The sequence below is a fragment of the Trachemys scripta genome, chromosome 14, assembly GCF_013100865.1.
Source record: "Trachemys scripta elegans isolate TJP31775 chromosome 14, CAS_Tse_1.0, whole genome shotgun sequence".
In the NCBI taxonomy this organism is placed as follows: Eukaryota; Metazoa; Chordata; order Testudines; family Emydidae; genus Trachemys; species Trachemys scripta.
In genome coordinates, this window is record NC_048311.1 from 39,757,174 (window position 1) to 39,780,589 (window position 23,416).

Here is a 23,416-nt window from a genome sequence, read left to right on the forward strand (position 1 = left end):
GCGGCTGCGAGTCACTTCCTGCTGCCGGGCCTGAGCCCAGCGATCGCTCCCCCCAGAGCCGCCTCCGAGCTGCTCCTGGGTCCTAGCGATCAACCCACCGCGCTGCAGCCCCCAGACCCTGCCCCCTGGGGGCCCCACCTCGCCTCCGCTTGGGCAGCTTCTCTCAGCATAAAGGGGGCACCGTGGCTGGTCGCATCAGGCTGGTTAACGCTTTGCTTTGAGCTGCCTCTCCAGTCACAGGCTACCAGAATGGTGCAAAAGGTGGCGTTGAGTGGACTGGCTGAGTAGGGGGAGGGATAGCTCCGTGGTTTGACCATTGGCCTGCTAAACCCTGCGTGGTGCAGTTCAATCCTTCAGGGGGCCATTTAGGGATCTGGGGCAAAAATGTGTCTGGGAATTGGTCCTGCTTTGAGTAGGGGGTTGGACTAGATGACCTCCTGAGGTCCCTTCCAACCCTAGTATTCTATGAGACAGAAGGCAAGAGGAGAAGTAAGGTAGGGAAGGAAAATGAGGCCTGAGGGGAAGGGTTATAGCAGAACCCCACGTCTCACAGCCGAGGGGGAGTTCAGCATTTAGCGGAAGCCAGTGGAGTTGAGGATGTCGGCTACTTCCCCATCTCTGGTTAGCTCTGCTCAGGTCATCTTTCAGCATCAGGCTGATGAAAGCCCAATGGTGCCATGCTGGGTCCCAGGAGACAGTGGATGTGAGACATACCCCCGTGCGGACTGTTGAACTGCTTAATTCTCCATCTCAGGGCATCTTTCACACTGCTGCCCTGTGTGAACAACAAACGCCTCCAGGCTCTTTTCCCAGACAGCCACCAGCCTGCAAAGGATGTTGATCAGCAGGAGTGAAGGTAACTCCAAAGACTTACTGGTATGAGTGCCCACTCTGGCCCCTGGAAGGGGCAGGGCCTTGGGAGGAAGAGGTGGGGCTGGGAGGGGTCAGCATCCCCTAGCCAGCCCTTCTACATTGCCTGGCCCACACCGCCCAGGGCTCCAGTGGCAATTTATAGGGCCCAGGGCTCCGGCTGTTGATGCAGTAGCCAGAGCCTTGGGCCCTTTTAAATCACCGGCCCCAGGGCAGTTGCTACCTTTGCCCCCTGCCCCGTCGGGCAGCGCTTTACCATTGCTGCCCCTTCCCCCCATTGGGGCAGCCCTGCCGATATGGACCCTACCAGCAGGACCACCAACGAGGGAGGCAAAAGGGACAGGGACGTTAAAGCTAATGTGGTCTGCCTATGGGCCAGTACCAGCTTCTTATCGGTACGCCATACTGGCTCGTGCCGTCTCACTTTCAGCCCTGCTGATCAGGCAACAACCTTGTTATCTGAAGTGAAATTCCCCAAACACTTCAATGAAAACACACCGGTTTGGACAAAACAAGTTTATTAACTAGACAAAGGTAGATTTTAAGTGGTTACAAGTGAGAAAGACGTAAAAGGTCCGCATTCGTTACAACAAAAATGAAAGGTAAACACCCATTTTAAATCCCAAACTTTAGCACGCTCTGTAAGATGTGAAGCAAACAGCTTTTCTCACCCCACCCGCTGTTGCAGGCAGTTCACAGTTCTTAGTACTGAGGCTGGATTTCCTTCCAGCCGTGGTCCACCCTCCCTAGTCCAATGCGCCTCTTGTCTTTCTTGTTGCCTTCTGTAAAGAAGGGGGAGGAGAGGTAAAAATGGAGGCCACTCTCCCCTGTTTTTATACCACTCTCCTCTTTGAGGTTTACCCCCAGCTGAGGGGCAGGTGACAATCAGTCTGTGGCGCACGTAAGCTTCCAACCATGCTTCAGGTGAATTGTAAATTTCTTGTTCACAACTCCTCCCCGTGCTGGTGAATGGCTGGATAAGTAATTAATGCCCACTTAGCACCTGGCTCTGAGGAGCTAGTCTGTGGACATTTTCAAAATTTACAGCATGTTTCAGTAACAAACATATAGCAAAATCTCAGAACTCCATACACAATGTTGATACACACACGTTAACAGGACAATAATATTTAGCAGATGATGACTTTTCATAGGATACCTCACAAGGCATACTTTGTGCAAGATTTATCATAATTTTGTAAAAGTGGTGACCACAATAGTGTAGACCAGTGGTTCTCCACTTTATTTCATTGGGTCCCCTTCTTTGTGTCTGTTGTCATTTACACCCCCACCCTCATAAGTACATACACCGATACCCAGCTCTGAAGGCAGAGTGGAGAGCAGGGGCTGCTGGCCAGGTACCCAGCTCTGAAGGCAGCACCAGGAGCAGCACAGAAGTAAGGGTGGCCATGTGAAAAGTAACATTCATCAATATTACTATTCACAGCAGACTTATCAGCCCATTGCCACCTTACGTCTGTGCTGCTGCTCCACCTGGGTCTGACAGCTGGAGCCCCGCTGCCTCCAGGTGAGATTTTTTTTTTGGGGTGGGGGGGAGGGAGGAGAGCCTGAAGGTCCCTTTAATGCCCACCTCCCAGATGTGCACACCCCTCCTTCATGAGCTGCAGCCACCTGGGGCTGACAGTCAGTGCTCTTAAAAACCCCCACCAGACACACAGGCCGCGCCTCCCGTGGGAGGTCCACCCCATAGTTTGAGAACTGCTGGTGTAGATAGTCGCAGTGGGGATTCGCAGCCAAGATGGTAAGTCCTGCTCCTTTATGTCCCCGGGATCCCAGAGAACATATCCAAGCAGGAGAGCGAAGCAGCTCCCATTAACATTAACCTTTCAAAACACCCATGTGTGATTTCAGCTATAAACATTCTCTCCCATTTCCACAATCTTTCAGCCCCTGGCCCCAGTGATTGCAACGAGACTGAGCTAGAATTAGGCAGGGGGTGAGGTTGTGAGAACAGGGGCTGAAGTCCAGCTCAGGGATCAGAATCACCATCGCACAACGTGTGAGTGTATCTCCTGCAAACAGACCTAGAGGCCAGTGGTCTGATTCGCCCCTCACAACAACTTCACACTGGTGTAGACAGGTCACGTGACTCCAGTGGGATTACTCCTGCCTCGCACCTGGGTGAGGGAGAGGGGGCTGAGCCCAGGAGCCCAGTCAGACTGGTCCTGATTTGTACTGGGGTCAGTGGTGCAGCCAGTGGAGGGAACAGGAGGAGCAATAAAAAAAAAAAGGCACCACCTGCTGTGGTGCTTTTACTCACCCGGCGGCGCTCCGGGTCTTCGGCGGCGGGCCCTTCACTCGCTCCGGCACTGAAGGTACCGCCGCCGAAATGCTGCCGAAGACCCGGAGCGCCGCCAGGTGAGTAAAATAAAAGCACCACAGCACTGTTTTCAATCATTCCCCCGGGTGAGTACAAAGGCACCAGGAAATTGACAAGGCGCTGTTTGTGCTCAGTGGGGGAGCGGCCGCTCCCCCCGCTCCTCCCCAGCTATGCTATTGACTGGGGTCAGGGAGCGGGGTACAAGATTTAAGAGACTTTTATCTCTAAGGGGAGTTTGACGAGCCTGTGACAGGGCAGGGGTGAGGTTGGCCGGGTGACCTCACTGTGCATTTCCATCCTAGCCCACGTCTGCATTGCTTTAACCTTTCACCTTACCTCTGCAGTTGGCAGCCATTTCATGCAACACAACGGAGACTAGGAGTGGGAGAAACTAAATTCTACTTTATTATTTAAACCGACAAGCAAAAGACAGACTCCTTTCCCCACTTCCAGCCCACCCCAGTTCAGTCCCAGCCCAGCCCACTGCTGCACCCAACTCCCCCATGCACCAGCAACATCTACACATTGGGATAAAAGTGCCGAGAAGCCATGAGAGGGGCTGGGAGACAGTCACAAAAGCAAACACCCCGAGAGCAGGGACTCCAAAGAGCTCAGGTTAGAGGGATGAGTGTGGGGTGGGTGGGGCAGAGACAGTCGCTATCGTCCCCACACATGACACAGTGGTACATGGGGAGGGGGTGACCAGCTGGGCTCTATGGTCCTTATCTCCCTCTGTCTTCCACACTGTGGGTCTGCCTGGCTTCAAAGCTGCCCAGGTCCCCTGACATCCCTGGCCTCCTTCTCATCTCTGCCCAGCCTCGTCCTCTCAGCAATCAGGAGACGCTGCCCCCTCCTCACAACATTCCTCTTGGGCAGGATTGACAACATTATACAATTCAGGTAGGGTTTGACCCGACAGTGTTCACGGCGTTAGCGTGTTGGGTTTTCCCTCGGTGCTATTCCTCTTTCTCCCCAGCACAATGACTCCTGTCTGGATTGTCTCTCTCCCAGCAGGTGCTGAGCGAGGGAGTGAGAACGAGGAGGGGAATCCTCATCAGGATGTTCCTGGGGAAGTGGAACCAGCCGTTTCCCAGCTCTGTTCCTCTCCATCTGCCACCCTCTACCCCTCCTGACCATCGGCGCCAGCTTTCTCCAGCACTAGTGGGTGCCCGCGCCTCCCTGCCCCGACTTCACCCTTTCCCCGCTCCCATTCCAAACCCATCCCCGAAGTCCCTGCCCTAACTCCGCCCACTCCCTGCCCCATTGGATCCCTTCCCCAAATCCCTGCCCTGGCCCCGCCTCTTCCCCCAGTGTGCTGTTTCCCCCTCCTCCCCTCTCCCTCCCTGTCCCGCGAATCAGCTGTTTCTTGGTGCAAGTGCTGGGAGGGAGGGGGGAGAAGCAGGAGGCGGCAGCGCGCTCGCGGAGCCGGAAGTAAGCTGGAGTGGGGGGGGCAGGGCGGGACGGGGAGCTGCCGGTGGGTGCAGAGCACCCACCAATTTTTTTCCATGGGTGCTCCAGAGCACCCACAGAGTTGGTGCCTTTGCTCCTGACTGTGTCTCACATCACCGCAGGGATCAGGCGGTCACCTACTTCCCCATTTCAGTGTCTGCCTCTGGGAGTGTGAATCTAGCTCGCACCCTCAGCCTTTGTTCATTGCAATTGTTCAAAGAAAAAGAAATCACACAACAAGGGGTAGAAAAAGCTCAAAATTAAATAGAAAAGGACTGTTCTGGCAAATGAACATTTGCCCCATGAAGCCTTCCATAAATCTGAGCTACAGCCCATCACACTAATCTAATATCCAAGTACAGTAACTCCTCACTTAATACTGTAGTTCTGTTCCTGAAAAATGCGACTTTAAGCGAAACGATGTTAAGCGAATCCAATTTCATAGATTCAATGACTGGAAGGGACCTCGAGAGGTCATCGAGTCCAGTCCCCTGCCCGCATGGCAGGACCAAATACTGCCTAGACCATCCCTGATAGACATTTATCTAACCTACTCTTAAATATCTCCAGAGATGGAGATTCCATATGGAGATTTCCCCATAAGAACTAATGTAAATGGGGGGGTTAGGATCCAGGGAAATTTTTTTTGCTAGACAAAAGACTATATTTTATATATATACACACACACACACACACATATACACAGTATAAGTTTTAAATAAACAGTTTAATACTGTACACAGTGATGATGATTGTGAAGCTTGGTTGAGGTGGTGGAGTCAGAGGGTGGGATATTTCCCAGGGAATGCCTTACTGCTAAATGATGAACTAGCACTCGGCTGAGCCCTCAAGGGTTAACACATTGTTGCTAATGTAGCCTCATACTCTACAAGGCAGCACGAATGGAGGAAGGGGAGACAGCATGGCAGAGAGAGACAGAGACACACACCGTGTGTGTCAGAGAGAGACGCGCATTGCCCCTTTAAGCATGCTGACCCCACTCTAAGTACATTGCCTTTTTAAGTAGATCAGCAAGTTGAGACAGCAGCTGCTGCCAGCAAGCTCCCTCCTGTAGTGTCCCCGCCCCTGCTCTATAGAGATGGGATAAGCGGGGGGGCAGGAGCAGGGGGGAGGGGGACACCCCTTAACACCCCACCCCCTGCACAGCAAGCAGAAGTCTTGGGGAGCAGCTCCAAGGCAGAGGGCAGGAGCAGCACATGGCCGTGGGGGCGTGGACAGCTGAACTGCCGGCAATTGATGGCCTGCTGGGCGGCTGCCGCACGGGGAACTTAGGGGAGCAGGGAGCTGATGGGGGGCTGCCGACCCACCCTGGTTCCAAGCCCCCACAAGCTAGCTGCAATGGGCTGCTCTTTCTGCAAGCAGTGCACAAAGCAGGCGGCTGCCAAACAACGTTATAAGGGAGCATTGCGCAACTTTAAATGAGCATGTTCCCTAATTGATCAGCAACGTAACAACGAGACACCGTTAATCAGGATGACTAAGTGAGGAGTTACTCTATGGGACCAAAAGGTCTTCGGGAACAGAGAAAAAACCCACAGTACAGGGTGAGCTACAAACCACTTTCACATTCAGAAATTGAAATTCCAGAGAATCTGAAGACTCAAAATCCAGAAAGTAAGTGTACCCATTTTCTTCTAAAGGTGCTAAACCTGCTTTACTTCTCACCTCATGACCACGACCACAGCTCGTTGTGTTAGTTACAAAAGTTTTTGCATCATCATAACAGACCAAAAACTCACAAACCAGCTTCCCATCTACAAATCATCTGGACTGGCCTAGACAAAAACTGGAAGCAATTTTACCAAGAAATGCAAATGTGGATATAAGATCAGAAAGGTCAAAATGTTCTTTGAGGTTCATTTGAATTCCCTTCCAGGTCTGTAACCCTTCCTTCTCCAGCCCTCAGGGCTCTGACTTAGGATCATAGACATCAAAGCAGGGATTCCTAGGCATGGAGAGCCAGGGACAGGGTGGTAAGCGACACCTTGGGAAGGGGAGGGGTAGAATGGGGACAGGATAAAACTTTGCATTGCTGGGACAGAGGCTGCTGTGTGGAGAATGGAGTGTGATGGTGCTGGGGGAAGGAGGGAATCCCTCGGACTCACCCCATCACCCTGAAATCACACAGAAGCTAAAACACCACATTTTACTGTCCCTGCTCCCATTCTTTTAGCGTCTGTTTAATTCTGGCCCATAAGGGGGAAAATGTACAAACACTCAACGCTTTTCAGCGCGGCCTGGAATAATGTGAGACTATCTGGGAATGAGATGATCCAGCCCCACGGGGGGATTCAGTGACTAACGATCACTCTGTTAATGGCGGGGATCTGAATAGATAAGATGCTCCAGGTGAGTTTGTCACACTGTCTGGAGTGGTTCACAACTGGGCGTGCCGACCTCCGGGCAGATTGACAGCAATCCAGGCAGACGCCCCAAGCTGCTGGTTCGTTCTGTAATTAGATTTCACCAGGCCAGTAACAAATGTGAACTCCTGGATCACTATCCCAGTCTTACCCTAGACGCACAGTCCCCTTAGACTCTCCAATCTGTCTTGCCAGCCAGCCAAACTGGACTTTGTGATAAAAGGTCACTTACACCAAAAATCACATCACATCGCTTCCAGTCCCAAGAGATCAGTCACTTACCCCAGAGCAATTGGTACCCTAGATCTTACACCAAAGACAATGCTGGTAGCCAATTCTATAGTAAATTAACTAAAGGATCATTAGCTAAGAAAAGGAAGTGAGAGTTATTGAGAGGTTAAAGCAGGTAAGATGTATGCCCAGGTGAGTCACAGTTTGTTATTCCAAAGGGTGGCAGTGATGTCATAAACTGACAGTTTCCCAAAAGTCTTTTCAGGGTACTCAGATTGTCCCTGGGGGTCACAGCTTTGTATGTGGTATTCTTCTCTGTAAGAGTCCAAACAGTCCAGAGATCCAGGATTTTTCTTTGAATCCATACTTATAGCTTCTTCTCACGGAAAACAAACTGACAGGGTCACTACCGACGTTGGCTCTTTAATGACAGAGTGAGGAATGAGTTTTGAGTCTTTGACCTCCGGGCATAACACACAACGCCCACTTGCTTTGAAATTAGCTCTTTTCTGTTAAAGTTCATTTGCATTCCACAGGGCTTCTTCCTCGTTGGATGGGTTATTTAGTGACGGGGGTATACACAATGCAAATATTTGCTACTACATTAGAACGAGATATAGTTAAGTGAAAACAATGCGAGGAACATCCCATTACTTTTCATGAAGTTTAAACACCAAATACACTCTTAGGGCTGGTCTACACTAAGCCCCCAATTCGAACTAAGATACGCAACTTCAGCTACGTGAATAACGTAGCTGAAGTCGACGTACCTTAGTTCGAACTTACCGCGGTCCAGACGCGGCAGGCAGGCTCCCCCGTCGACTCCGTGTACTCCTCTCACCGAGCAGGAGTACCGGAGTTGACGGCGAGCACTTCTGGGTTCGATTTATCGCGTCCAGACAAGACGCGATAAATCGAACCCAGAAGTTCGATTGCTTGCCGCCAAACCAGCGGGTAAGTATAGACGTACCTTTATACATTTCACAATCTCTTTAATCTATCCTAATACACGAGTGAACTGGCCTTGGGCTCCAGCATGAGCTGGCACTTGGTTTGCCCGAGTCTCACAGTTTACACCACGAAACCTGGTGCAGGGTCATAGAGATGCTCTGGCTGATCCCGACCACATTTTCTACCATAGACAGACCCTTGGAGGCTGATGCTGCGGAGGCAGAGGTGGGATCTCGGGGCCTTCCACAAAGGGTCCTTGTGGGAATCAGCCCCAGAGGGGGCAGGAGGAAGGGGCAGAGGGGGTGAGTGAGGAGAGGCAGCACCTCTCTACCCCTGTGCTCTCCCTCGCCTCTTATCCCATCATCCCCAAACATTCGCTATCCCCAGTACCCAGCTCCCTGTTTCCCAGCTCCCCCAGCCCCAACCATTCAATCCCCAGTTTCCTCCCCATAACCCATCACCCTGGTCCCTCAATATTTGATCCCCCAGAGCCCAGCTATTTGGGGGATTCGGGAAGCGGAGGAGTTACCAGCCCCCAGGGACACTCCCCCTGCAGGGAACAGCTCCAGGTCAGTGGGGGAGCCCAGCCCAGGGGCTGGTAGAAGATGGGGGATAGGGACAGGTGTGTAGAGTGAAGGTGGGGCCTGGCCCAAGTGTCCTTCTCCTCATCTCCAAGGCAGGGAGATCCCGGCTGGGAGAGGAAGGGAGAAGGGGGAACTTCAGCCTGGCAGAGGGAGCATCTGGAGGAGTTTCTCTCTCTCCCTTCCCCGACCTGTGGCCCATCAGCTCAGCAGCCAGGGCTGCAGCAGGGGGGAGGGGCTGATCGGGGCTTCTCCTCCTCTGCCTGGGGTTTGCTGAGACCAGGCAGAGCCAGAGGGTCACTGACCAGCTGATGCTCAACTGTTGTTGGATCCTCACCCCAGCGATGGGCAGCTGGATCCTTGGGAGCCAAATACCCCGATGTGTGTGAGAACGAGGAAATGGGTTTGTCACCATGACCAGCCCTAGTCAGGGCCCTGAGAGAATTTCCCTGCTGTGCGGAGGAGTCTCTGATGTCCATTGTGGTGTTAGTTCCACTTGGAGCATTTTCCATGCTGAGAACATCTCAGCGGTTTCTTTCCTGTGCGGATTTGCTGATGCCCGATACTCCGGGAGCACCAAATGAAGCTTCCCCCATGTTCAAGGTCTCTCAGTTTTGTGGATCACTGATGTCTGAGCTCGGATTGAATCTTTTTCCATAATCAAGCTGTTCCGTGGGTCTCCCAGGCCTTTGTGAGTTCTTAGATGTTTAGTAAGGTATGAGCTCTTCCTGAAACTTTTCCCACAGGCCAGGCATTTATGAGGTTTATAGCCCGTGTGGATTCTCTGATGTATAATAAGGTTTGATCTCTGAATGAAACTGTTCCCACAGTCCAAGCACTTATGCGGTCTCTCGCCTGTGTGGATTGCCTGATGCCTAATAAGGGATGATCTGTTGGTGAAACATTTGCCACAGTCCAAGCACCCATGGGGTCTCTCTCCTGTGTGGACTGCCTGATGTCTAATAAGGGTTGATCTCTGAATGAAACGTTTCCCACATTCCACGCACTCATGGGGTCTCTCTCCTGTGTGGATGGCCTGATGTCTAAGGAGGGCTGATCTGTGCGTGAAACTTTTCCCACAGTCCAAGCAGTTATGGGGTCTCTCTCCTGTGTGGATTCTTTGATGTATAACAAGGGCTGATCGCTGGGTGAAACTTTTCCCACAGTCCAAGCATTTATTGGGTCTCTCTCCAGTGTGGATTGTCTGATGGGTACTAAGGGATGATTTCTGACTGAAACACTTCCCACAATCGAGGCATTTATAAGGTCTCTCTCCTGTGTGCATTCTCCGATGTTTAGTAAGGTAGGAGTTGTTCTTGAAGCTTTTCCCACAGTCCAAGCATACGTAGGGCTTCTCTCCTGTGTGAATTCTCTGATGCACAATCAGGTCGGAACTGAGAACAAAACTTTTCCCACAGAGGAGGCATTTATAGGGACTGTCTCCCGTGTGGATTGTCCGATGTTTAGTGAGGTAGGAGCTGTTCTTGAAGCTTTTCCCACATTCCAAGCATTTATAGGGCTTCTCTCCTGTGTGGATTGTCTGATGGGAAATAAGGTTTGTTCTCTGAATGAAACTTTTCCCACAGTGGAGGCATTTATGAGGTTTATTCCCAGTATGAATTCTCAGATGTCGAAGAAGGTGTGAGCGCTGAATGAAACTTTTCCCACAGTCGAGGCACTTATAGGGTCTCTCTCCTGTGTGGATTGTCTGATGTGTACTCAGGGCTGATCTCTGTGTGAAACTTTTCCCACAGTCCAAGCACTTATGGGGTTTCTCTCCTGTGTGGGTTTTCTGATGCATAATGAGGGTGGTCTTCTGACTGAAACAGTTCCCACACTCGAGGCATTTATAGGGTCTGTCTCCCATGTGGATTCTCCGATGTTTAGTAAGATTTGAGCTGTTACTGAAGCTTTTCCCACACTCCAAGCACTTATGGGGTCTCTCTCCCATGTGGGTTGCCTGATGTGTAATAAGTGCTGACATCCAATTAAAACATTTCCCACACTCAAGGCATTGATAGCGTCTCTCTCCTGTATCGATTCTCCCATGGGTATTAAAGTCTGAGCTGTTATGGATTGTTTGATGTGTAACCAGCTGTGATCTCAGAATGAATCCTTTCCCACACTGGAGGCAGTGGTAGGGTTTTTCTTCCTTGGGATTTGTCTGCTGGGCTGTGGGATCCTTGTTTCCTCCCCTATAGATAACAGATTCATCCACTTTCTTCCTCGGGCGGTTTCCCATCAGCCTTTCTGATCTGTGCCAATTTCCCCAGGCTTCTCCCTCTTCCAAGCACTGGGAAAAATTCCCTTCAGCTCTTCCCACAAAGGTCCCCTGTGGTTCCACTTCCTCATGATGATTCCCCTCCTCGTTCTCACTCCCTCGCTCAGCACCTGCTGGGAGAGACACAATCCAGACAGGAGTCATTGTGCTGGGGAGAAAGAGGAATAGCACAGAGGGAAAACCCAACATGCTAACGCTGTGAAGACTGAACAATTGGATTCTGCCTCCACATCCCACCCAAACATTCACAGAGAAGAAAAGTTGGGAAGGAAACTCCTGCAGCTAACAGGAAGGATGGAAAGCCGTGAATGATATCTGCTGACTACAGCCCTGCCCTGGCTGAGATAAGGAAGAACTGAGGGCACTTGCTCACACCACATTTTTGGGATTCTCTACTTCTTCCTTCCTTCACCAGATGGTTTCTGGGTCAGGCCTCACCTGTGCGGGCGCCTCTCGGGATCTCTCTTTCCTCGCAGGCCTGGAGATCGGGCACCCACGGCTCTTCCCCTCGTTCCAGCTGGGCGATCAGCTCAGGTTTGGGAAGGGGAAATCCTGCACAGGGGATGAAATCAGACCAGATCAGGGTGCATGGAGGATTGAGAGCGTCTGTCATAAAAGGCATTCTGTGAGCCGAACCTGTGGCTGTGCTGGGGGATCGTGCAATCCAAGAGGACGGGAACCTGGTCACAGAGCCCCCTTGGGAGAGGCAGACATCTGGGGAGAATTGCGACGCCCTCACTAGGAGTTCCCAGGATCTGTGCACTCTGGGGGCCTTGCTGACGCACACTCAGCTCTAATGTTAAACCCCTGCCTATTTCTAAACCTGCAGAGCCCAGAACCCTCCCCATGGCTGGAGCTATTCCCAAGGAGGGAGGTGACCGGGGATTCTGTGTGCGAATGAGAAACAACACAGACAGGACAATACATGGCTTCTCCCCCTTTGAAAACTGGAGGGTTTAGCACAGAGGTGGGCAAACTACGGCCCATGGGCTACACTCAGCCCAGAGGACCCTCCTGCCCGGCCCCTGAGCTCCTGGCCCGGGAGATTGGCCCATGGCCCCTCCCCTGCTGTTCCCTCTCCCCCTAAGCCTCAGCTCACTGTGCCACCGGCGCAATGCTCTAGGGGGCGGGGCTGCGAGCTCTTGACGGCAGCGCAGCTGCAGAGCCGGGGCCTGACCCGGTGCCCTGTGCTGCGCGGCTCCAGTCGGGCGGCACGGCTACCTGTCCTGGTGCTCCAGGCAGCATGGTAAGGGGGTAGGGAGTGGGGAGGTTGGATAGAGAACAGGGGAGTTTGGGGTGGTGATCAGGGGGTGGGGATGTGGATAGGGGTCGTGGCGGTCAGAGGGCGGGGAACAGGGGGGTTGAATGGGAGCAGGCGTCCCGGGGGGGGGCAGTCAGGAATGAGAGGAGGGGTTGGATGGGGCGGCCGGGGGCAGTCAGGAGACAGGGCGGGTTGGATGGGGCAGGAGTCCCTGGGGGGCCATCAGGGGGCGAGAAGCGGGAGGGGGTCGGATGGGGGGGGGGCTGGGCCATGCCTGGCTGTTTGGGGAGGCACAGCCTCCCCTAACCAGCCTTCCATACAATTTCGGAAACCCGATGTGGCCCTCAGGTCAAAAAGTTTGCCCACCTCTGGTTTAGCTGGTCCATTAGGCTGGTTCCATTGGAGGGGGTATGGAGATGCAAGTCTCTCTCACATGGCAACTGTGCATTATAGACCCCAATCCCCTCCATAGAGTCATAGACTTTAAGGTCAGAAGGGACCATTATGATCGTCTAATCTGACCTCCTGCACAACGCAGGCCACAGAATCTCACCCACCCACTCCTGTAACAAACCCCTAACCTATGTCTGAGCTACTGACGTCCTCAAATCATGGTTTCAAGACTTCAAGGTTCAGAGAATCCTCCAGCAAGTGACCCGTGCCCCTTGCTGCAGAGGAAGATGAAAAACCTCCAGGGCCTCTGCCAATCTGCCCTGGAGGAAAATTCCTTCCCGACCCCAAATATGGCAATCAGTTAAACCCTGAGCATGTGGGCAAGACTCACCAGCCAGACACCCAGGAAAGAATTCGCCGTAGTAACTCAGATCCCACCCTATCTAGTGTCCCATCACAGACCACTGGACATATTTACTGCTAATAGTCAAACACCAATTAATTGCCAAAATGAGGCTATCCCATCATATCATGCCCTCCATAAACTTATCAAGCTTAGTCTTGAAGCCAGATATGTCTTTTGCCCCCACTGCTCCCCTTGGAAGGCGTTTCCAGAACTTCACTCCTCTGATGGTTAGAAACCTTCATCTAATTTCAAGTCTAAACTTCCTGATGGCCAGTTTATATCCATTTGTTCTTGTGTCCACATTGGTACTAAGCTTAAATAATTCCTCTCCCTCCCTGGTATTTATCCTTCTGATATATTTATAGAGAGCAATCATATCACCCCTCAGCCTTCTTTTGGTTAGGCTAAACAAGCTAAGCTCTTTGAATCTCCTTTCATAAGACAGGTTTTCCATTCCTCGGATCATCCTAGTAGCCCTTCTTTGTACCTGTTGCAGTTTGAATTCATCTTTCTTAAACATGGGAGACCAAAACTGCACACAGTATTCCAGATGAGGTCTCACCAGTGCTTTGTATAATGGTACTAACACCTCCTTATCTTTACTGGAAATATCTCGCCTGATGCATCCCAAGACCGCATTAGCTTTTTTCACGGCCATATCACATTGGCGGCTCATAGCCCTCCCATGATCAACCAATACTCCGAGGTCCTTCTCCTCCTCTGTTACTTCCAACTGATGAGTCCCGAGTTTATAACAAAAATTCTTGTTATTAATCCCTAAATGCATGACCTTGCACTGTTCACTATTAAATTTCACCCTATTACTATTACTCCAGTTTACAAGGTTATCCAGATCTTCCTATATGATATCCCGGTCCTTCTCGGTATTGGCAATACCTCCCAGCTTCGTGTCATCCGCAAACTTTATTAGCACACTCCCACAGTTTGTGCCAAGGTCAGTAATAAAAAGATTAAATAAGTTTGGTCCCAAAACCGATCCCTGAGGAACTCCACTAGTAACCTCCCTCCAGCCTGACAGTTCACCTTTCAGTATGACCTGTTGTAGTCTTCCCTTTAACCAGTTCCTTATCCACCTTTCAATTTTCATATTGATCCCCATCTTTTCCAATTTAGCTAATAATTCCCCATGTGGAATCGTCTCAAATGTCTTACTGAAATCGAGGTAAATTAGATTCACCGCGTTTGCTTTGTCTAAAAAGTCTGTTACCTTCTCAAAGAAGGAGATCAGATTGGTTTGGCACGATCTACCTTTTGTAAAACTATGCTGTATTTTGTCCCAATTACTATTGACCTCAATGTCCCTAAGTACTTTCTCCTTCAAAATTTTTTCCAAGACCTTGCATACTACAGATGTCAAACTAACAGGCCTGTAGTTACCCGGATCATGTTTTTTTCCTTTCTTAAAAATAGGAACTATGTTAGCAATTCTCCAGTCATACGGTACAACCCCTGAGTTTACAGATTCATTAAAAACTCTTGCTAATGGGCTTGCAATTTCATGTGCCAGTTCCTTTAATATTCTTGGATGAAGATTATCTGGGTCCCCTGATTTAGTCCCATTAAGCTGTTCCCTCACTGACTAGGGAAGAACCTGTGTAGATTCAGAAATGCAGATCCTGCATCTTCTAATAACCGAGGGGACGGGAACCCCTTACCCAGCGAGGTCACCGTCTCGTAGTTCTCCTGCATGACGTCCCTGTAGAGGGCTCTCTGAGTGGGGTCCAGCAGAGCCCCCTGCCCCTGGGTGAAATACACAGCCACCTCCTCGAAGGTCACCGGCATCTGAAACACCAAAGACCAGAGATACAGAATCCCACCCCCATCCTCAGAGCAGCCAGGAGGCTTCAGGGAGTGGGGTGAAGGTGAGAGCTCCTTGTCCCCCCCAGAAGACGGAGGTGGGCAGGGTCTTCTCATTTACCATACGCCTGCCAGCCACAGGCTGATGAGCAGGGAACAGGAATCCCAACAGCTTCCCTTGGTATTTCACAGCTGCCTCTGGCCAGTGGGGTCAGGCTCCAGCACTGGGAGTCTGGTCAGTGTTCCCAGCCCTGCCCAGGGGGGCGTTTCCTGGTTCAGAAAAGAGGGAATGTCCCCCGTCCCCCACCAAAACCGGGCCTGTTCACAAAATCAGGTCCCAGGTTGAATGTGTCAGGGCAGGTTTATCACACCCTGTCCCCTCCCTGCCTCCCCCTGTGTGTTTCCTGCCCCTCCCCATCTGTAGCAACCCCCCCTCCCCTGCAGCTCCCTGAAAATCCCCTACCTGAGCTGGCTCCATCACAGCCATTTCCCTTCCCTGTCTCCTGGAAGACGGGACGATCTGGAGCAAAATCGGGATGCGATTCTTCAGCCTGTCAGGGCGAGAGGGGTGATTGGGGAGGTTTCAGAAGGGGCTTGAGTCCATTTCACACCCCAATTCCCCCCAGGCTCTCTCCCTGCAGACAGACGCGCTGGACTCTGCCACGCTGGGAAGAAACTGTTAGATTATTATCATCCAGGCCAGGCCTCTCCCAGCAGAACTAAACCTACTGGGGACACTTTTAAACTCTCCCCATAATAGCATCTCTGAGCTGAATTCTGGAAAAAGAGCAGAATCAAAGGAGCCACTTTTGGGGATCCCCCTGACATTGGCCCCAAGGGGAGCACATCCCCCCAGCAGCGCAGGAACTCGGCTGGGACAGGAACTGGCTTTTGCTCTGTCAGCTCCTCCCCTTGTTCCCAGGAGAGTCAGTCTTCCCAGAGGGTGCAGGGAATAGATCCGGGCAGGGCTAGGAGTTGGGAACCTCCCACCCACTTCCTGCTCCTGCTGCCCCTTCCAGTCTGGTCAGTCTCTGTTTCTATCACCTTCCCTCTCTCCCCTGCCCTCTGCCCCGGAGAACTGATTACTCTCCTGTTCCCATGGGCATTTGCTCTCATTAGATCAGCGGCTGCCACTGCTCACAGGAGTGTGAGTTGGGTGTGTCTGTGAGGGCAGCAGCTCTGGGACTCACAGACACCAGGGAGCAGAGAGGGGGCAAGGAGGGAGCGCTTGTGTAGTCACTTTACTGCCCGGCCCCAGCCGGGTCTCTCCCCAACACCTGCAGGCTCCGGCTCAGGGGCTGGTGTCGGCAGAGCCCAGGGCTGCCCTAAGGGGCCTGCTTCCAGCCACTGGAGCCTGTCCCTACCTGGGCTGGGCACAGAGAGGGCTTTAATGAAGGTCTCACCCCACCACAGTCAGGGCCAGCTCCAGGCACCAGCCGAGCAAGCTCGTGCTTGGGGCGGCAGATTCCCCGGGGCGGCATTCCGCCCAATCCTAGGGCAGCACGGCCGCTTTTTTTTTGTTCGCCGATTCGGCCGCCCTGTAGGGAGCGGCGGCGCGGAGGAAGGGAGCGCCCTGCTGGGAGCGGGCTGTGCATCCGTCTGCCCCAGCCGGTGCCAGGTCTGTAGCAAGCCCAGCAGGGCAGCCCGCGCCCTTCCCTCCCCGCCGACTGGAGCGGCACAGAGCCCTCCCGGCAGGCGGCACGGCAGTCGGGGCCGCGTGGCAGCACCCTGCCGAAACCCTGGCCGCCCTCCTTCTCTATCTCCCCCCCGCTAGCCGCAGCACGTCTGCAGCACAGGGAGTCCCCCTGCACCCTGGCTCCAGCCACCAACCAGGTCACAGATGTTCTATAGTGAACAAACATGTAATGCACACAAAACACTGTGAATGGTGTAACGCATTCTGGACAGTCTTTGGAATACTTAGGAATTCCTAGTAAACACAAGCCATTAGGCAGAAAATCTGTCTTTGTCCCTTAGACTGACTCATCCCCCAATTGTCACTGTCACACTTTGGCTCATGCATGTTAACACGTTCCTCTCTGATCTTCTTTCCCAGCTGTTTTCTCAGGCCTTTTCCTCACTGCTAAAGTCCAAGTGCCTTGTCCTCACTGCGTTTGTACCGCAGCATCGCGCCTGCTCCTTACTTACCCCAAAGCAAAGAACAAAGCCCACCTCTCTCAGCAGTGAGGGACAGGCCTCTGGGCTAGACTCACGAAGGGACTGAGGCGTTGTGATGCTGAGTGTCACAGTGCCTAACTGTTAAACACCTAGAAAGTCACAGGAACATCCCTGCAATCCACAAAGCGGAGTTAGGTGCCTAGGCTCCCTATACAGTGACTAGGGAGAGATGGGCACCTTAGAATGGCATCCGAAAAAGTCAGCCCGCTAGGCAAGGAATCGTCTAAGTCAGTGGTCCCCAAACTTTTCAGGGTCATGCCCCCCTCCTTACTCTTGTCTGGGCCCGTGGCTCCTGGGGGGCGGGAGGGGGAACCAGGACGGGGTAAGGAAGCTGAGGCTGGGGCCACAGCCAGGGAAAGGATCTGCGTCAGGGGCTGGGAGTGGAGCTGTGGCCAGGGGCAGGAACCACGATTGGGGGTGGGGCCATGGCTAGGTGGCGCTCCCTCCCTGCCCGCTGTGGGGTGGCCTGGGTCCAGCCACACAGTGGGGCACGCCCCACAGTTTGGGGGCACTGGCCTAAGCTAACCAACGGGAGATGCCAACCACGGGGCTGTGTCCTAAACCCTGCCTATCTCATGGAGTTTGGTACCTAAGTCCCCGCTGCAGGGAGGTGCCTAGTGATCCAGGAATGGGAACCCTGCTCCTGCAGTCCGGCAGCTCAAGTGCCTAAGCTGTTCCTTGTGAGAAGGAGCTAGGCAGGTGCCGCACACCGCACAAAACAGCCAGAGGAGAAGGGTTCCACCTTATCACTTTTAACCCCATGGTTACCACACTTGCCTGAGATGTCGGAGACCCCCACTCAAACCCTGTCTCCGTCTCTCTCTGAGGCAGGAATTGAACCTGGGTCTCTCACATCCCAGGCCAGTGCGCTAACCACTGGGCTAGAAGTTGGATAGCAACACTGTGGCCTCCTTTTCCAGCCAGAGTTTGAATGGGACCCGATCCAGATAGTGAGTCTCTGAGCACACTTATCGGATTGTGCCCTGAAGGCAAGAGAGTCAGTCATTCACCTGCCTGTCCTCTCCTTTGTCCCTGAATCACTCTGGGGCTTACATGGGAGCCAGGTATCCAGCTGCCCAGAGGAAGGCAGCAGGGCTCATGCTCAGAGGCAGAAACTAAGAGTACGTCTGTACTACCCGCCGGATCGGCAGGTAGTGTTCGATGTATCGGGGATCGATTTATTGCGTCTCGTCTAGAAATTGATCCCCAAATCAACGCCTGTAGTCCACCTTGGCAGGAGGAGTAAGCGGAGTTGATGGGGGAGCCGTGGTGGTCGACTTGCTGCCGTGAAGACGACAGGTAAGTCAAACTAAGATACTTCAACTTCGCGTAGCTGAAGTTGCGTATCTTAGTTCAACCCCCAGTGTAACCCAGGCCTGGGGCTCCTTAGGGAAATTCTACCTTGAAAAAAAACAGGGAGTGGCCACGCCAGGTGGTTTGCCTACAATGAAAATATCCGATACAGCTTCGGAAACAAACACAGAGCATGTCTAGTAACTGCCGCCGCACCCTATTTCTGGATGCGTCTGAGCCAGATTAGCCCCGTGCTCTGCACATGTGCCGAGACATATCACAATGTTTGATGTGAGCTGAAAATACTTTTGCTACTCCTGGCAGGGTGTGTCCTCACACCTTGGTGAACATCGCAGTCGTGGGCTCACTAATCTAACCACCATAGTGTAAGCAGGGTAACAGACTTGTAGGTGATATGTGGATCAATTGGCTCATTCCCATGGGACAAGAGTGCCCCCATTTTGTCTATGTTGCTTATAAAGGGGATCATGGTACAGTCAGGCCAACACAAGCACAGCAGGATCTGCCATGACACTATCCGGCCTCCATTCTCCTGCTCATGAAAGACGTCCTGTCCTCTGCAGGAGCGAGAGCACCTTGAATTTCAGCCTTAACCCATTTAATGAAATTCTGTCAGGCCAAAACTGACACCTGTAAAATATCCTAATGGCTTTTCTACAGAGCGCAACACTCAGGGAAGATGAGATGAGCGCCCCCACTGCTTCGCTCCTTCTCTTTGGACTTGAAAAATCGAATGTGGGTTACACCTGGACGATACAAAATTTAAGAATGTTCAAGAGAGGTGAAAGGGCCGGTAATTAATAGTATTTGGGGGAAGGACGCCTGAAATCTTCTGTGGTTGCCCTGAGTGCCACTGTCGAAATTAAGGCCACCTTACTTCTCAATGAGAACATCTGTAAGTTATTTGCATTAACTTCACACCTGTAGCGTCACACCATGTAGACAAGCCATGAATAAGTAAAAGGAAGAGAATACGGGAAATTGAGAGGGGGGAGCCCCCACTAATTCCTTTAGTTTTAAATGCTTTAACTGGTTTTCCAGGACACCCACACAAACGGGTGCAGACATTCAGATGCAACCCCTGGCAAAGGAGCAGGAGCAGTAGCCACACGATCCGCATCAGAGTTTTCAGCCTGCAAACCCATTTAATGTCAGAGTCAACATTATAGTCACTGTATCTGCAGTGCTAAGACAATGGGTGTTTTTAACTATTACACATTAGCTATCCCACTGCAAAACCATAATGGAGGCAAGGCACTTTGGTTTCACCAAAGGGAAACTAAGTGAGGTCAGCACTATTCCGCCCTCCCTGAAGAGAAACAGAATTTTTTTTAAAAGTCAAAACATCTTTGATATCAGCTGTACAAATCAGTAAACTTGGTGAACATCCCTGAAACGTATCATAGCAAACTAGGCAGCACACATACAAGGCTATGAAATTAAAACAGACAATTGGAAGTACAAAGAAATCAGTAGAAAGATTGCCATCTATATCTGCAATAAATGAAGTTATAGAAGAGTAAGGCGTGTACTTCGGTGTGTGCAGGATGGGGGATTATTCACAGAAATGAGTAATTACAAAAGGGGAGAGATCACATGTTACTGGAAGTGCAAAATGGCATTGAATGTTACAACCATTTTAGATATACGGATCCTTTGGGAGAACAGCAAAAGTATGAATGCACCCTAAAGATGCAGAAACGGACAGGCAAACAAAAGGAATGAAAAATGCATTTATTTATCTATTTTAATTCAGGGGTTCTCGAACTGGGGCTCGGGACCCCTGAGGGGGTCGCGAGGTTATTACATGGGGGTTCATGAACTGTCAGCCTCCACCCCAAACCGCGTTTTGCCTCCAGCATTTATAATGGTGTTTTTATATAAAAAAGTGTTTTTAATTTATTAGGGGGGTCGCACTCAGAGGCTTGCTATGTGAGAGGGGTCACCAGTAAAAAAGTTTGAGAACCGCTGTTTTAATTTCATGACTTTGGGGGAGCATAACTCATGAGTTTTCAGTTCTTGTGACTCTCAATCCATCTTGGGGTTGTATGTTTAGTAAAAAATATAGTGGAAATTTCCTTTGGGGAAGGATTTTATACAAATGCCCTAAGGGACAGATTTTTAAGAGAATTTACGCTCCTTGTGGGATTTTTAAAAGGGTGTAGGGGCCGTCAACTTTTAAAATTCTGGCCTTTGGTGAACATTGGAGAACCAAGTTTGACACACAAGGTGACATGTGAAAAAGCACAATGGAAAATAACAGGGGATTAAGGCAATCCCCATTGGTGGATCAAAGGAAACTGAAGCAGTTTTGACACCAATCCAGGAAATCAGTCAGCCTTGAACTCAAAAGATCCCAAAGAATGAACATTATAAAAAAAAAAAAAAAAAAATTTGAACTGAAAACTGCCAGTTACAAGATTGCACTACAAACAGGAAATGTTACACTAGAAACACTGTGAAATCTCTTTGCTGAAGCTACTAGCAACTACTAATATTTCCCATGATTATTTGCTATTAAAAATATAAATTCTCTAGCACAATAACATCCATCCACACGATGTTAACAACGTTAATGACGAAGTGCTTAGAGGAATCAAAACAAAATTTTAAGATAATTTAAAGGAGTGAAACTTTATCTACAGCAGATTTCAAGAAAAGGAGTCAAAATCAGGGAATCGGAAAAGTAGAGAAGACAATAAGGCCCCACCTCCTGGACCCACCTGGTTAGATCAGCACTTTGCTTTTCATAAATAAAATAACTAATTACATAAAGCCACCCTGGAGTAAGTTTCTAGCCCTCATGTTTGCAGAGGAAAACTTGAAACTGAGACCCGACCATAACTGGTGCAGCAAGATCTGCTTGAGTCAGAGAGACTAAGACCACAGAGGGCAGAACTGCCCCATGCAACCAAATAGGGCATTAAGGCGCTGGGGGTCCTTGTTTCCAACCCCAGGCAGAGGAGAAGCCCCCATCAGCCTCTCCTCCCTGCTGCAGCCCTAGCTACTGAGCTGATGGGTCACAGGTATGGGAAGGGAGAGAGAGAAACTCCTCCAGACACTCCCTCTGCCTGGCTGAAGTTCCCCCCTCTCCCTTCCCCTCCCAGCCGGGATCCCCCTGCCATGGAGATGAGAAGGACACTTGGGCCAGGCCCCACCTTCACTCTAGACACCTGTCCCCATCTTCCACCAGCTCCTGGGCTGGGCTCCCCCATTGACCTGGGGCTGTTCCCTGTGGGGGAGTGTCCCTGGGGGCTGGTAACTCCTCGTCTCCCTGAATCCCCCAGAGTGCTGGGCTCTGAGGGATTAAATAATAAGGGACCAGGAGGGGGAGATGTTGGGCAGAGAACTGCGGGATTGAATGGGTGGGGCTGGGAATCAGAAGGAGCAGGGTGCTGGGGTTATTGAACGTTTGGGGATCACAGATAAGACCCTTATCACTCACCCCCTCTGTCCTTTCTCCCTGTCCCTCTGCATTCAGACAGCACCACTGAGAGGGACTGATTCCCACAGGGCCTTTGGTGAGAGGCCCAGAGGCCTGGGGATCCTACCTCTGCTTCAGCAGGAAACTGGGTTTGTCCCAACTGGGAAAAGTGGTTGGGTTAACTGGCACATTCCCCCCTGACCCGGACTGAACGTCCGCCCCTTTTCCTAGTCCAGATCAACCCTGAGCATCTCATTTAGTCTGCTCTCCCCCCCCCCCCCACCCCCCCGCAGCAGAGTGAATGTTACAGATGCTAAATTTCCCCTTGGGGGTAGATTGTCTCATCCCTGATTATTGTCCCGTTGAGCTGGGGTTGTGCTGAAGGACATTTATTTTCTCTGCCCATTCTTGTTCGTAAAAACAGAATACAACAGAGTCTAAAAGAGCTGGAGCAGGGAGAGTAAAGGGTGCTATTTCAACCTCTGGTTTATTTGAGCCTGATGGGGGTGAGTCTGGGGGATTCCTTCCTTCTGCCTCAGCATCACGGTCCTCCTTCGACACCATGGCGTCTGTCCCAGTGTTGGAGCATTCATCCTCTCCCCGTTCTATCCCTCCCCCTCCCAGACTGGTCGTATTCCACAGCGGTTCTTCTCTTGCCACGCTTAGGAACCACGCTCGGATTTCTTGAATCCTAAATCAGACTCCCGAGGGCCGGGAACGAAAGGGGACCTGGAGAGGGAATTTAATGAATCCCACACACGGGGTGATCATTCTGAGGCTAAATCCCAGTTGCCAAGCAGTTGTGGGCTTCTTTCTGCCGTGCGCAGATTGTTCGCTGATGGGAAGGATGCTAGTTGTGCTTTCTTTCTCTGCAATGAGGCTAAAACTTTCATCAATAACAGAGCCAAATAATGAGAGAGACCGGAAATATCCTGTGAACGTCGGGAGAAGCCCTCCTTAAATCAGTGGTTCTCAACCAGGGGCACACGCACCCCTAGGGGTACACAGCCCTCTTGCAGGAGGCTCATCAACTCATCTAGATATCTGCCTAGTTTTACAACAGGCTGCATAAGAAGCACTAGCGAAGTCAGGACAAACTCAAAATTCAGACAGACACTGACTTGTTTAGACTGCTCTATAGACCATACACTGAAATGTAAGAACAATATTTATATTCCAGTTGATTTCTTTTAGAATTATACGGTAAAAATGAGAAAGTCAGCACTTTTCCAGTAACAGTGGCTGTGACACTTTTGTATTTTTATGTCTGATTTTGTAAGTGAGTAATTATTAACCTGGGGGTAGGCAAGACAAATCAGACTCCTGCTAGGGGTACAGTGGTTGGGAAAGGTTGAGAGCCACTGCCTTATGTTATAAAGGGCTATGGATGACACCATCAGTGGACTGGAGGGGGGGGGGGGGGACTGAGAAGGAAGGTGGGGATAGCTACAGGCCTATCCAGCCCTGATGCCAGACTGACCTGGATCGCTGAGTCCAGAGGAAGACGAGGAGCCTGACACAGCCCAGTGGCTTG

The 23,416-nt window shown here is 51.3% G+C and overlaps 2 protein-coding genes across 2 annotated transcripts in view; one reads left to right on the forward strand and one right to left on the reverse strand.

Annotated features, from left to right (window-relative positions):
• LOC117887466 (zinc finger protein 135-like) overlaps positions 1 to 16,373 on the reverse strand; it is a 23,578-nt gene extending 7,205 nt beyond the window's left edge. The window contains exons 1-4 of the mRNA XM_034790113.1: positions 15,430 to 16,373; positions 14,825 to 14,951; positions 11,527 to 11,640; positions 9,409 to 11,201 (exon numbers count right to left, since the gene is read on the reverse strand). Coding sequence (XP_034646004.1) covers positions 9,409 to 11,201; positions 11,527 to 11,640; positions 14,825 to 14,951; positions 15,430 to 15,453 — 2,058 coding nt within the window. The 5' untranslated portion in view covers positions 15,454 to 16,373. The remainder of the gene's footprint in view (positions 1 to 9,408; positions 11,202 to 11,526; positions 11,641 to 14,824; positions 14,952 to 15,429) is intronic.
• LOC117887100 (zinc finger protein 208-like) overlaps positions 1 to 23,416 on the forward strand; it is an 882,934-nt gene that overhangs the window by 559,401 nt on the left and 300,117 nt on the right. The gene's annotated exons all lie outside the window — the stretch shown is intronic.